This window comes from Dermacentor albipictus, chromosome 9 (assembly GCF_038994185.2).
Source record: "Dermacentor albipictus isolate Rhodes 1998 colony chromosome 9, USDA_Dalb.pri_finalv2, whole genome shotgun sequence".
Lineage (NCBI taxonomy): Eukaryota > Metazoa > Arthropoda > Arachnida > Ixodida > Ixodidae > Dermacentor > Dermacentor albipictus.
This window is the reverse complement of record NC_091829.1, coordinates 5,230,610-5,246,112: the sequence shown is the minus strand read 5'-3', so window position 1 is coordinate 5,246,112 and position 15,503 is coordinate 5,230,610. Positions and strand designations below refer to the sequence as shown.

The 15,503-nt window shown below is 40.7% G+C and overlaps 1 protein-coding gene across 19 annotated transcripts in view; it reads left to right on the top strand.

Moving 5' to 3' along the window:
- The window catches only part of LOC135906099 (NADH-cytochrome b5 reductase-like), an 80,317-nt gene that overhangs the window by 51,116 nt on the left and 13,698 nt on the right, over window positions 1–15,503 (top strand). For 5 of the 19 annotated variants that reach the window (XM_065437297.2, XM_070524908.1, XM_070524902.1 and 2 more), the window contains exons 6-7: window positions 3,721–3,936; window positions 7,477–7,616. The exons of 1 other annotated variant lie outside the window; for it this stretch is intronic. In XM_065437297.2, coding sequence (XP_065293369.2) covers window positions 3,721–3,936; window positions 7,477–7,616 — 356 coding nt within the window. Of the gene's footprint in view, window positions 1–3,720; window positions 3,937–7,476; window positions 7,743–9,355; window positions 9,658–11,482; window positions 11,637–15,503 lie in introns of those variants that run through there. 13 more of the 19 variants (XM_065437291.2, XM_065437296.2, XM_065437288.2 and 10 more) reach the window with 7 other exon arrangements.

The following is a 15,503-nucleotide window of genomic DNA, read 5'->3' as shown; positions in this document are numbered from 1 at the left end:
ACAAGTCAGGAATGCTTTGCCTATGCCGTGTTCGATCAGTCAGACATGGTTTGTACATTTCACGTGTGAAAGCAATTGACGGCCCTGTTACCGCCGCACTCACAATACAATTCCTGGGAATACTAACAAAGCTACACAAGAAGAATAACCGCAAAAGCAGATGAAAGCAATGGATGCAAATGCAATCGTTGTAATGTGATGAAAATCTGTGTGTTAATTTTACAAGTGGTGTCACTACGTGCTTTTTTCCTTATTCTTTACGTGAATACTGTAAAACCTTCTCATCACTTTTTTTGTTCCTTTGTGCGTAAATTTTACATCATCAAAGAAAGCCCCCTTTGGTGCAACACACCTCTTGCGTTGCTGCGGATAAATTCTTGAACATTTGTAGTTTATGGAGTGTGCAATGCTAACATCTAGTCACGTATTAGGTTTCCTGAATAGGTTCGCGAGATCTGTATAAGGAAAGTTCTATGTAGGCTTACAAAGAGAGAAGTGCAGCATGTGCAGATGTTAGGAATTTGTCCACGTTATATTTTCTAGTGTTGTCACTAGAAAGTATGTGCAAGGTATGTCATTAGTGTAGTGCAAAGCCCTTTTCATAAAACTTTCATGCCTAAGAGATTTGTTGAAGTATCCACCCTCTGCGGGTTTTGCTGATTGTCATAGGTTGCACGATATATTCTAAATTCTCGGTGGTCCTAACATTGTGGTTTCTGAATCTCACGCACGCATGCGGCCTTGAACGTGCCTAGGTGCACAATATATTTTCGGCGAACTTGAACAGTTATTTGAACATCAATAATTAGGGCTCCAATGTTCTGCGTCACTGGCTGCTCTTTGACATTGATGCCCACCCCACCACCACATGTTGGCCTTTATCGTAGCTGTGCTAAAACCGTTGCAGAACTCTGCTGTAAAATGTTATACCAACCAGCCAAAGTCACAACTCTCTGATTTTTCCATTTAATTTGTTCCGCATGAAATGCATGCATCAGGACTATGAAGCACTTTTTCAGTGCTACGATCTGAATGGAACTACCCTGGCGATGGCAGTACACATTGAGATCACACTGTGGCACTTTCAAGCTGAGTCTGACTAGAATAACGTATGGTGATCAGTGTTTTAGTCTTTAAAACATTGTACTTAACGCCGCTTTGATTTTTCTCGAATTTGGCGGAGAGGTTGTATCACGGCAAAAGCCTTTCTAGGCTCATGGTGAAGTTTCTGTCAGCAGACCTGACTGCTGGAGTGTCTGCCGAAGCGTCATCACGCCATATGAAGACAGATTAAAGAATGAAAAATGATTCAGAGTGACAGTTAGTGAATGGTACCATTATAACAGAGATTGGTAGAGGTTAATAATGACCAGTAATGACTAATAATGACTTGTAATGACTCCAAAATGACCAATATGTCAAATGATGGCTCGTAATGACCACAATTGATTACAAATGACTGAGAATGCTTACTGGTGAGCAGTAATGACTAATAATGTCTAAAATTACTTGTAATGGCTGGTAATGACTAATATGTCTAACAACGAATTGTAATGACTACAATTGATTAGAAATGACTAAAAATGCTTAGTAATGGCTGAAATTACTTGTCATGACTACTGATGACTATGATAGGACTAACATGTCTAACAACAGCTTGTAATGCCAATTTATTACAAATGACTAAAAATGCTTAGCGGTGAGCAGTAATGACTAATAATGACTGAAATGCCCAATATGTCTAACGACAACTTGTAATGACTACAATTCATTAGAAATGACTAAAAATGCTTAGTGATGACCAGTAATGACTAATAATAGCTGAAATGACTTGTAATTACTACTAATGACTATGATATGACCAACATGTGTAATGACAACTTGTAATGACCGCAATTTATTACAAATGATTAAAAATGCTTTGTAGTGAGCAATAATGACTAAAAGAAAGAAGAGGCAAACGATAGGAGGAAGAGTAGGCTTTCGCTGTTCACCTCTTAGGAGAGATCTTAAGAGACCCTGTAATTTTTTATGGTCCAAATCATTCAATAAATATAACAATTGGCACTATTGCATTCCTGGTTTGTCATGGAAGACATGTGAAGTTGCTTTGTGCTAAGCCTCTTGCCATGAGTAGTGTCCAAAACATGTCAGCTATGATGTAATCTGGTTGGTTTCGTCATCTCCTGTAGAACAAGGCATTGCTCTCAAGATTACTTAGCATTACTTGCTGGAAGGTGCAATGTAAACATTGTGAGAGGCATGAATAAGGCAAGTTATATTGAACGATCAGAAACATAAAATGCGACATTTCTGCAAAGTTTGAGCAAACTACATGCAGCGTTAAGCATGAATTTAAAAAAAAGAAAAAGTTTTCGAGGGAAAATTGACACGTATTTTTGAACTTCTGGGAGCTGTCGCATGCTTCTTGCACTTATGTGGATCATGCTTAGCTAAAATATGAAGGTTGGCAAACTTTTATAAAGTAGGCACGTGCGAATAGTGAAATTTGCTAATTGAATCAAATACGACTGTTTGTAAAGCATGGGCTTTGAATATCGAATTAAATATTTTATTACTTCTAAACAAAGTAAAACATAAAACCTCCTGTGCAGTCTGTTTAGTAACAAAAGGCTTATTTACATTATTGGATACATTTAATGCCATTATCTAGTGGATTTTCACCAATTTGAAAAGCTTGTATAAATGAGAACAAAAGAAACGTGACTGAATCTGGCATGCCATGACAGTGGCAGCCATTCAAGAAACAAAAAGCATGTCAGCAGATGCACGTAGAACTGTAGCGCTCGTTGAAGGAATGAAGCGTATTACCATACAGTACTGCATGCCATTTCATATAAGTAAATTTGCTTACATTTGGAGAGAAAATTTCATAAGCTGCTTAAGGCGAGATATCCAAATTTAAAAACTAACTACTGTACATAAATGATTTCCTTTAAGCATTTGCTCGCATACTTGTGCTTCTGCACGGCAGTCACAGCTCTCCTGCAGAAGAATCATACGTGAGACTTTCTGCTTGCACCAGTCTTTCCTCCTGTAGACTTAAAAAATTCTTTGTCCCTTAGCATATGTAGAAAACGAATATTAGACAACTTTGAATGGTAAATTCTTGAATAGAATACAAGTAAAATAGTTCTCGCAATTTGATTCATATTCAAAATTTTGAATATTCACACACCCTTACTTATAAAATATTTTAATTTGATGCTAAATTTTGGTCCCAAAATGCCTAAACTAACAAGCGACTCTACTACCTGTGCCACAATACTTATCTTTTTGTCTGCGCATGCTTTTTATTCTGGTGTGCTCAAAACGTTTTCACTCAGATAAGCAGCATTGGAAGAATAAAGCTGTATTTGAGGTAGGGCTCACTGGCAGTCTGCTGTTTCCCATGCCTCAACAGCACAATTCGGCAATCAGTGGTGCCCACTTACTGCAAAACCAAGGCCTGCATATTTCTATGCAGCTCTCCAGTTGCTGTTGTAGTGAAAAAAGCGGTACTTGCTCATTGAGCACAGTGCCTCATACGCTGTTTTCTTGTGCACCCTGAAATGCAAAATATTTTGGTTTTGCACTTTGTCTACTCAGATGCCTCTATATGTAGCTGCATGTTACGATCTCATGTAATTGTTGGTCATTTGCATGCTCTTGCCTAATGTTCATTCAAGCAACAGTCCCAAGTAAGATTCCCTATTTCAGCACAAGCACATGCTACTGCTTGCTGCTGGCACTGGGATTGCACCAATGATCCAGGTCTTGCACCACATTACTAGTTCAGACGAAGATTACACCATGGTTCGCTTGCTTTTTGGGATAGCAAAGTACAGGGAGATATACCTGAAGAATGAGCTGGATGAACTGAAAGCCTTCTGGAATGTCAGCATTCTGTACTGCCTGAGTGATGTAAGTACAAAGGTAATTAGAATTTCCATCGCTGTCCATTGCAAGACCACTGAAATTATACTAAGCAATTGATGGGAACTGTCAACCAAGATTAGGACCTCAGTGATACTTGAGCTTGGGTTTGATCATTTGGTCGCACATGGTATGGCTTTGTTGGAAAATCAGTACAAAAATGTGCTATGAAAACAGAGTACATAGCAGTAGTGTCCCGTATGCTCGTTTATATCTTGCTTCTTGCACTGTTTTTCTAAGTAGAATCTCAATGACACATAGACGTCAGAGAGAGCTATCTTGAAGCAGTTTGTAAACAGACAAGTGTGGCATGTAGACCATGTGCCGACAATTATGTGTGGAAAGTATCAAACTGCTGCACACCATGAAAACAGCTGAAATTTAAAACAAAAGCCCATGCATCCTTCCTCTCAAGGGAATCCTGCCTCCTGTCAGAAAATCAAGGTCACATGCATAAAATACCTTTAGATTAGGTGCGCTGCCTTCAGTGCCACAGGATCTAGCATGTGATTTTGGTGAATGATGTAATTTTCAGTGTTCAGTGTCATACAGGTTTTGTGATACAGTCTTTGTCAAGCCATTGTCATCGTACAGTCGTAATCTTATTGCCCTCATACTGTCGTCTTACTATCGTCATCACACCACCTTTGCCGATCCACCGATGTCATTCCTCGTTCTTCATTGTATCGTAGTCATGCTGTCATCATTCAATTGTGATTATGCCGTCGTCATGCCGTTGTCGTGTGACAGACGCTAGCATGTATCTGTTGTCATACCGTCGTTGCCATGGCGCTTTGGTAGTTCAATCATCGTCATTCCTGCTTCTTCATCCGGTTGTCGTCATACCGTCATTGTCACATCATTGTTATCATCTCATTGTCCTCATGTCGTCACGTTATCATCATAACACCATCATCATTCCTTCTTCCTCATTCCGTCTTCACTGCACAGCATCATAGTCATTGTCATGCCTCCATGCTCATGGGCAACTTGAGTGCCATAGCAACATGGGACAATATCGGAGTATTTGGCATATAGCCAAATTAACTAAAGTCTCAGAATTACCACTATCTGTGTTATAAATAAATGGGATATCAGGAATATGATCATCCACCATGGTTGTTTAGTGGCTTTGGTCTTGCGCTGCTAAGCACGAGGTCGTGGGATCAAATCCTGGCCACCGCAGCCACCTTTTAATGGGGGCGAAATGCAAAAAAATACCGTGTATATATATTTAAGTGCACGTTAAAGAACCCTAGGTGGTCAAAATTAATCCGGAGTCCCCTACTACAGCATGTTTCATAATCAGATTGTGATTTTGACACATAAAACTCCACCATTAAAAGAAAAAAAAAGAATATGGTCTTGCTACATTGCTTGACTGCTATTCGCATTGCCATTGACAGTCATCTGAAGTGAGCTCGGCTGTAATTTTTTTTAGTTTCCTCAATTTTTCTGACATCGTAATTTCGAATATCGCCAACTTTCTTCTTGTTTATCATCTTTGACAGTTCAGAAAATTCTATCTGATATCTTAAGTTACACTTTCGTGCTTTGGCGCTTCTTTATTAGGTCCTCTGTTGAGAGCTTACCTACTGGTTGCCTTGGTGCCTTACCTCCCACTTCAATTGCTGCTTCTGAAATTGACCTTGTGGTTTTATTCATTACCTCTATGTTATCTTCATCTTCCTGTTCTAAGGTTGCATATTTGCTTCTGAGCACCATCTTGAACTTGTCTATGTTTACCCCTACCACATCTAGGTTGGCCTGTTTCTTCTCAACTAATTTTGCTATTTCAATTTTTAATATCGTATCATTATTTTGAAATGCACCTCAATGCTCATAGTATGCGTCATTTGTCATCGCCATAATTTTATTACACATGCATTTTACGCACCTTACAGCGACTATATTTTAGGCCCCTTTTACAGCCACGTCACATCAACTCCATAGAACCCATCACTCCACAGCGAAATCATTAGCACTTGTATGGCGCTCTTTGGCCATACCTGGCCCTTGCGCCAATAAAAACTACGCATTCATTCATTCAATTTTGCTATTTCTGTCCAAGTTAACAGCAATCCTAGATCTCGCTAACATATGGTAACTGCCCTCTGCCCTGCCTAACACTTCTACATCCTGCACTATGCTGGGATTTGTAGAGAGTATGAGATCAATTTAATTTCTTGTTTCTCCATTAGGGTTTTTCTAGGTCCACTTCCTGTTAATGTGCTTTGTGAAGAAGGCATTCATTATTCAGAGTCCCTTTCTTTTTGCGAATTCTACCAACATCTCTCCTCTACTATTCCTAGAACCGATGCCATAGTTGCCAATTGCTTGTTCCCTAGCCTGCTTTTCCCTATTTTTTCTGAAGTTGTCCGTGACTACAGTATACTCAGCTTGCACAATTCTCATAGCTAATTCAACATCTTCATAAAACTGTTATATTTCTTCAGCACCATGACTGAAGGTTGGAGCATAGTAGGCTTGTACTACCTTTAATTTATATTTCCTATTTATCTTTATTACAACAACTGCTACCCTTTCGTTAATGCTATAGAGTCTATCAATGCTGCCCACAATGTCTTTATGAATTAGAGATCGTACCCCGTATTCTCTCCTATCTGGAAGACGTCTGTAGCAGAGGATGTGGCCATTAGCTAACACTTTACAAGCCTCACTAGTTCTAACCTCTCTAAAGTCAATATCCCAGGCAATGCATGATAATTCTTCAAAGAGCCATGCTAAGCTAGCCTCACTCGAAAAGGTTCGCTTGTTAAATGTTGCTATGTTCAGTTTCCAGTGGCAACCTGTCCGGATTCAAAGATTTTTAGCACCCTCTGCCGTGTCACAGGTTTGACGGCTGCCTTAGTCAGACGGTCCACAAACGCTGGGGATTGAAGGCCACGAGTTAATTGTAATAGTCATTTGGGAGGTAGTGGCCAAATGCCGCACCAGGGAGGCTAATTCCTGTTCCGGTAAAGGAGTGTCTTTGTTGAAGCTTAGCGGCCCTTCCTAATTTGGTTGCATTTGGAGACTTGTATAGCCCCATTAACTCTCACCGTTTTCTTTTTTTGTTGTTGTTGTTGGTGCCGGGCAGTACTCCAAGCCTGAAGGATGTATTAGACTGGATGAGGATTCAAACTTGTGACCTTCAGATTAGAGGCCCAGTGTTCTACATCTGCTCCATGCGATCAGCGATACTACTGCCTCACAAAAATGTTTCCATAATTCACCAGCTGTCACTGGTGCTCATATGCAGCAAAAGGGATAGAAAAATTAAATATTTTTGCAGTAGTTTTGAAAACACAAGGCAGGTGTAAATGTTCTGACACAGTAAAGTCGAACCTCGAAATAACATGCATGGATCAAATGAATTATCGAGTATAATGAAGTAAATATAATATGTTTCCTACCAAGATCTGTGTGTTACTAATGTATTATAGTATGAATGTAGAATTTAACTAAGGTATTTTTATGTTGGATGCAACTCTGTCATAATGAGATTGGACTGTGTATCACTGTCACATATCAATGCAGGAAACAAAGGTTGAGGATCTCAAGTATGGAGATGAAGTTCGCTGCAGAGAAATTGATGAAGAGCTTCTGGAAGTGGAGTTGTCAAAATACCGCACACCTCCTCATGTCCTTTTGTGTGGACCAAATACTTTCAACAGCAGGTTTGTCAACTACCTTAAGACGAGGACAGATTCAGTGACATGGCACATTTTCTAAGGACAGTAGATCTTACAGTGCCATAATATTCTATTTTGTCTAGAAGAAATAAACGGCCTGTTAAAAGATCAGTATGGTTCTTAATAACATGTGCTTATGCTTATGAAAGCTTTAGGAAACATCAGGACCACGAAATGCAGAATCTATGTGCTGATGTGAACTGCACATTGAACAGATGTACAGTTTACTTCCTATACATACCCAAATTTTAGCTGGATAACATGCAGCTTAACCTTCAGGACCTGCAAGTCAGGTTTGAGACTTGGGCTGTGGTTTGTACTTTTTCAGGCAAGCACTAAAGGCAACATGGTTTGGTCAGATTTTTAAAAAATATGTATATGTATAGCATTCATTTATGAAATACTTATGGGTGGCTAAATAGCAGTGGCCAGAGAGGACATCTCATCTTAGTCATTCAGCCTGCCATGTGTCCCCTTGACTGAGAAAAGGTGCAATAGCAAATGCAAATCTTCCCGAAGTTCAGTCTCCTGACCGCTGTTGTTGGGCACTGCAGGACCTTGCAATTCAGTCACTGCCTCTGCGTTTCACAGAACTCGTGCATCACTGTCCACAACAGCTCACCGCTTCTGCACATACGCCCATTTTTCGTACTACTTATGGGACGGTTCTCTGCTGGCCACCCCGTTTCTTCCATAGCCATGGCTTCTCTCTGCATACTCCTTGGCTATCGTAGTGGCTTTCCACATAGGGTGGCTGCCCCATACATTCACAAGCACTGTACAACAAAGAGTACTACATGATATGCAAGTTTTCCAAACAGCCACAATGGTTGACGCATGTAAAGCTCAACATTGCACATATAGTGCAACACATCCGACTTCACATGGTGCCTTACAGGCTGAAACAGAACAGTACTCGGACGAAGTGACTGCATCCCAGAGCAACCCAAGGGCTACAATATATTCCATAAAGGGAAGCTTTGGAATAATTTTGACCATTTAGGGTTGTGTTGCCAACCATCTTTACTAAATAAACCCTACATTACCCTTTATGGCCTTTGCCTTGACCTTGCACATCAAGTTCTCATTCTAATGCAAATGACTACATTATTCAAAACAACAGGAATGTTGATAATAAATAAGAGGCTAATGAGACAACTTAGAGGAAACATGAAATTAGAAAAAGCAACATTATCTAATAAGCAAAGCTTCTTGCAACATGGTATCATTTATCAAGCAGTGTTATAGGCTAAAATTTGTGCATTTCAGAAACTGAGTTGGTTCTTGCTTCCACCAGCAAGGAAACTAGTCTTAAAAGCTGGAATATCTTCTGAGGTAATGTCTTGAGAAGTGCAGTGGCAGAAATGCACATGACCGCTTTTTGAGTAAGGTAACAAAGGAAGAGGTTCAATAAGTGATTATTAGCTGTTTATTTTGAAAAACAAGCACCCCATGAAAGCAGAATTACTTTAAACTAGTTCCCAAAACTGAAGCAAATGTTTTTGAGCAGTACATTTCCTTTCTATAGAGTATAATATTGATACATGCATATTGCATGTTTCTTGTGGACAATGCACGCGGGCGCCCTGGCTCTCGAGCTGTCGGCTGAACTGGCCAGCGCTGCATTATTCTTTCTAAATATGCTTTGTGAATAGTCTCCAGTTGTTAATCCTTCGTTCGCGTAACATTTTGGTGGGGGGTGCCGTTCCCCGTCCTCGCCACAGAGCTCCACAGCAGCCGCACCGTCTTGCTTTCTGCCATGGCTCCCAGTGACACCTTGTCTGCTTCTACTCCTGCGACCCCGCCAACAACGTACGTTACAGTTACCAACCCCCGCTATCCTGGCATATTCTCCGGCCAAGATAATGTCGACGTTGAGGACTGGCTCAACCTGTATGAGTGTTTTAGCCAAAATAATCACTGGGAGCCCACCATTATGCTAGCGAATGTCCTATTCTACTTGGGCGAACTCCTCGTCTCTGGTTCCGGACACACGGGGACGAGATCTCTAGCTGGGATGCTTTCAAGGAGAAGCTCGGTGACCTCTTTGGCAATCCCACCAGTCGGCAGCTGGCTGCTAGAAAAAAGCTTGCTACCCGAGTTCAGTCTTCTACTGAATCGTATGTCTCGTACATACAAGACGTGCTCGCTCTTTGCCGGAAAGTCGACGACAAAATGCCTCAGGGTGACAAAGTCGGCCACATACTCAAAATCTGAAACACTACTCAATCAATTCACCACAAACTGTTCTGAAGATCCCACCAAATTGGGAGTAATTGTGGCTGACATGAGCACTCATTTGCCAGAATACATGTTTTGTAAGTTTCATCAGGCTTCAAAACCAGTGCATCAGTCTCACTCATTTGTTTTGCAGGAAATTAATTACAAAACACTAAACACTTCCCAGCAAAAAATTAATAATATTGATTGGAGTCCGGTGCTTCTATGTCGGGATGCTGACGATGCATATGATAAACTCATGCATATGACAGCTCCTTTAAATATAAAAGAGTAAAGAAGTCAACTAGAATATGGAAACCGTGGCTTAATGACGAATGCCTTGGATGATCCTTGGGAAGGATTCACTGTATTACAAGTTTGTCAGAACAAGGAACCCTGATGATCTTGCAGGCTTTAGGAAATACCGGAACTGTGTTACAAAATTTGTACGCAATGCTAAAAAGCTGTATTACGAGAACCTATTTCAAGAGCTGAGTAATCGGAGCAGTCTATTATGGCGCAAAATAAAGAGATCTTGCATTCCGATGTCTGCAATAAGGTTGACCTTGAACTTGTAGTTGAGCATGCAACGCTAAGAGGCAAAGAATTTGCAAATGTGTAATGATTATTTCACCAGTCTGGAAAAAAAGTACTCGTGATACAGCAGTAACCAACTATTTGAGCACATGCAACGCATGTACGGCTTTTCTTAAACCTACAGCTCCATATGAAGTTTACAGTCCAGTGTTGCCAGGTTCGGCTATATATAGCCAAATGGGGCTACAGAAAAAAAAAAATTTGATGTCGAGTTGGGCAGGCTGGCTATATTTGGGCTACTGAAAATTTGCGACTTGGCATTGTTTCGGCTATAAGGGGCGCCCTAATCCACAATCCAGAGGTAGATTTCATCGAGTAGAAACAAACATTAAAGGCTATGTTTTAGCTGGCTGAATCGGCAGCGTGGCTGTGCATGTGGCATGTGTGCCTGTGCTAAATGGCTCCCCCTCCGCTCCTGCGCCGTTCTCTGAGCCGATGGCTTTGATCTTTGATGCACTTAAATTTACACCGCGCTTTACCATGCTAACATTTGCTCCTGCAACATCGTCTCATCTTCGTCTTATCCCGGCATCTGATCACTGGGCATCGGGATGAGCCCGGGAATAGAGGGTGTTTCACAGTACACTGTACTAACATGGCTTTGCTCAGAAACGGAGAGCAATAAAATAGGGTTGGGCGATTGTGGCGCCGGCATGAAAGAAGGGAAGCACGGGTAAATGATACGATCCAATGTGTTCATGGCCAAGGCTTCTGGTTGAAGTCACGTGCCGGTCACAGCTTTTGACCTACTCCACATTTCTCATATGGTAAGCTCTACTGCAATTTTCCTTTATGTGCGTGATGAACTTTAACATGATACCGTCAAGGGCCCCGTGTCACAGAAAATACGCAGGCTCTTCGGCTGGTGCATAGGCATTACTGAACTAATTGCATTTCTAAAAAAATTCTTCAGAAAATTCGTAAAGCAGGACACACACACAACCTACAGACATTATAGCATCGGATTGTAATTTGAATATACCAGAAAACATCATTCTGTTACGCGGAAACTCAAACACAAACCCCTTTTCCAGCTGCCGTTTGAGGTCGGAGTGGGAGCAGCGCGCCCCACTCGGTTCCTTGCACCACCATGCAGATTCGCGGCAGCGGCGGCGCCAGCCGTACGGGGGGAATGAAAAGAACCAGAAAGCTCGCCTTCATGCATAGCGTTCGCTGCCAGCATTGCAGGTAAACATTACGTTTACATAATCTGCATTCGCCGGGAAGCATGAGAAGCAGCCACTGATATTTGAATGCTATTGCATTGCACTTTTAAAGGCGAAGCTTAAAGGCACTGAGAACCAATTTTCATTGCACCTATTTTTTAATGCATTGGAAAGGTTAACAGTCAGAGTGTATAATCATGAACTGGTAACGCGGAAAACGTCATGGAACATTTTTCATCAGAATTTTTCTATCTGCAGTGAAGATGCAGTCGTTTACTGGAAGCATGCTGAAAGTAGTGATACGTGAGCACGATAGCGATTATACGCCAGCATTAGTGGAAGGCAGATGACAAGTGTGGCTGTAGCTGTGAGAAACTATTATTTTGTCTGTGGAGTCGACGTTGCTGTGATTCACGTTTTCCGAAGTGTTAAAGTATTTCTGCGATAATAGTTATGTGCTTTCATTGTTTTCTGTCCAACTGCTTTGGTATTTAACCAGTCAAAACAAAACCAATTGGGTCGAAAACGAAACGATACTTTTACACGCGATACGCAGTTCAGCATGTTGCCGTAGCCATGCGTGCGCTTTTGATTTCCGAAGCATAGAATAAAGCGCAAGTGTATATTATTATATAGCAACTTCAATTCTAAGCAACAATTATGTTGTACTTGATACCAGCCGACTTACGTAATCTCAGACTACATACGAAGTACCAAGATATCACTGCCAGGCCTCGCCACTTACTGGCTTTTGAGACTTTCTTTGCCAATTTAAAATTATAATCTCTACTTCAATGGCGAACAGCGTGCTGGATTTTATCTCTATAAATCATGGTCATTTCATTTCTGTCAACGTCTCGCAACACATTCTGGCCAGGTGTCAGTCCCTTTAAGCTTCCTGCAAGGTTTTGTTCGTGCTTACTTTCGAGATTCATTTCGATAGGTTGGCCCTCTGCAGCGATTTGCTGAAACTTTAGTTTCCGGTGCCAACCAAGCAGTGTTCTGTGTGCAAGCACGATGTCGCTGTTGTGGTTGTCAAAGGCAGACTGTCACGGCGTCACAAGCTTTTTGTAATGACGGGCTGTGCAAAAAAAAGATTACCGCAGTCGTATGTGAAAATGTGCAAATAAAAATGGCTATATTGGCTACAAATTTGTTTTGCTCTTTTTAGTGTTTGGCTGCATTTGGGCCACACCGCCTTGTCCGACCTGGCAACACTTGTTTACACGATATTCGTGTCATTAAGAAATAGTAAATCCCGTGATGTGAATGGGCAAATAAGACCTGTTAAGTTTGTGCTTGATCTCTTGCTACGAGTACTTACTCATATTTTTAACCTATCACTGTCAAATGAATTTTTCCTGAAAAAAAAATGCAACACGTGAAAGTTAGTCTTATTCAAGTACGGTGACAAAAATATGCTGTCGAATTACAGGCCAGTTTCAGTACTGCCTGTCCTATCCAAGGGACTAGAAAAAGTTATTTGTAAAAGATTAAAGTCATTTTGTGATAAACATTGCATCACATCAAATAAACAATTTGGGTTCCGTGCGGGAATGTCAACTGAATTGGCTCTGCTAACCCAAAAAGAGTTCAATTTTAAATGGTTTTGAAAATAAGGAATTAACGCTAGGAATTTCTATGGACTACTCTAAAGCTTTCATAATGGGAACAGTGCGAACAAGACGACGACAGAATGATAGGACACAGGACGAAAGTGGTCCTGTGTCCTTTCATTCCATTGTCGTCTTGTTTGCGCTGTTCCCATTATGAATGTATACCAAATCCCCCAACTTTCCACTTCAATACTCTAAATCATTTGATAGGCTATATCATCAGTCTTTGCTTACTAAACTAGAGCATTATGTGTTTTGGGGCATTCCTCAGAAGCTTTTACAATCTTATCTTAATCACAGGAAACAACTTGTTTCAATTTCATCAGAAGACTCGCATCTCCGGGAAATTACACAGGGCATTCCCTAGGGACGTAAACTAGGGCCAGCATTGTTTAATATATATTCTTGAGCATTCTCTTTATGTTATTTTCTTTCCATAAAAACAAATTAACTAACATTCCAACTATTACGAAGGTCATTTGCTTACTATAAAGTTGGAAAAATTATCGATCACGTGCCCTTGTCAGCCAATCGGATAGCTCGCACCCACTGACGTCGTATGGGTGATTTCGGTCATATGGGTAGGGGCAGCTTAAAATTCCGCCGAGCAGTGTGCTGCGATCGGCAGCGATGTGCATTTTTAAAACCTTATAATAAATTACACGCTTTACGCGGGGCACTTAGATGTGTCAATTAATTATCAGAAGGACCTACTCTAACGACTCAGTACATTTGTAGAAGATCGTAAAGAGCGTTTCAGGGTTTCTTTAATGAATGTAATATGATACATTCTTCAGCAATTGAAAATAATTATGTATATGTTATATACTATATATCCATATATGTCATTTGTACTGACTAAACACACCGCTTTGTAACACTTATTGTACATTTCACCTTACATATTTTCACTTATACATTGTCATTGATTGTACATTGCACACACTAAAGTGTACAAACTTAATTGTATTATGTTCCCATTGTCATGAACATGAGCAAGAACCTTGTCAAGCTGCAAAAAAGCAGCTTTTAGTTCTTATCCCAGCATTCATTTTTTATAAATGAATGAATGCAAAATAAGGATTGATTGATTCCTTGTACAAAGGTAAAACACTTCCGTTAGCCGCAAAACTTGTTTCTACAGGCTAAATGTCGCTCCTGGTTGGACAAAGTTATACGTGAGGATCATCTGCCCCTGTTATCCTGAAAATTCCTTAGTAGGTCAACCAAAATCATGTTCTGTACATACATATTGGTTGAACGTCTTATTCTCATTTTCAGCACGTACTAGATTTTGTAGGTTTTCTGAGTTTCCTAGGGTTTATTTACAAGGGCATTAAAAAATGCCAGGGCAGGACAAAACACCCTACACTTAAAAAAACAAATTTTGGCAGCCTTATGGCCCTACCAAGTTGCAAACATGGCAAAAGTACCCTGCTGTAAAATAATTACTCTATGGTTTTCAACACTGATTTAGGGTTCTTTAATGTGCACCCAAAATTTGGTAAATGAGCGTTTTTGCATTTCTCTTCGCATCATACTGATGCCATCGCAGTCAGGCATTGAACCTGCAACATTTTGCTTGGCTATAGGATGTCATGTCATTGGATGTGGTAGATGCAGCAGCAGAATAAAAATAGCAGCACTTGCTTTTAGTATAAAGGCAGAAGACTTGTTTATGCTGAGGCCATTCACCCAGAGCCATGAACAGCAGCCTATTGGTAACATCAAAAACTATGTAATCCCTGCAATCTGCCACTACTATATTTCAGTGCTGAAACTCATAGGGCAACATAGCAACTTCGCGAGAATCTAGAATCTGTGCAATGAACAAAGTAAAGGAGAGTGACAAGAGCAACATTACAGAAAGAATGACAGCAGGATGGATAGATGACACTAACTTTATTTATGGGAAACAAGTGGAGTTGGGCAGGTCATGTGATGTGTAGAACTGGTGGCATATGAGAGGGGCACCAAAGGTAGGGAAATGCAGTTAAGTGTGGGTGTTTTTCTCTCCCCTGGTTTTTACGATTTGCTTTAAGTGGCAATTGCTTGACCTCACAGCCCCAGCTGGTTTTTTGCCTTTAACACATACTGCTTTCAATGCATGTGCCTATGTTGCAGTCCTTGCCTTGTTGCACAATATGGATGTTCTTGGGCAATGCTATCTGTATAACTACCTTGTAACATATGACTAGTAAAACATTAATGAATAGATTGTGGGCTTCTCATCCGTGTGCTCTTGGGACAAAGGAACAACAACACAGTAGCGC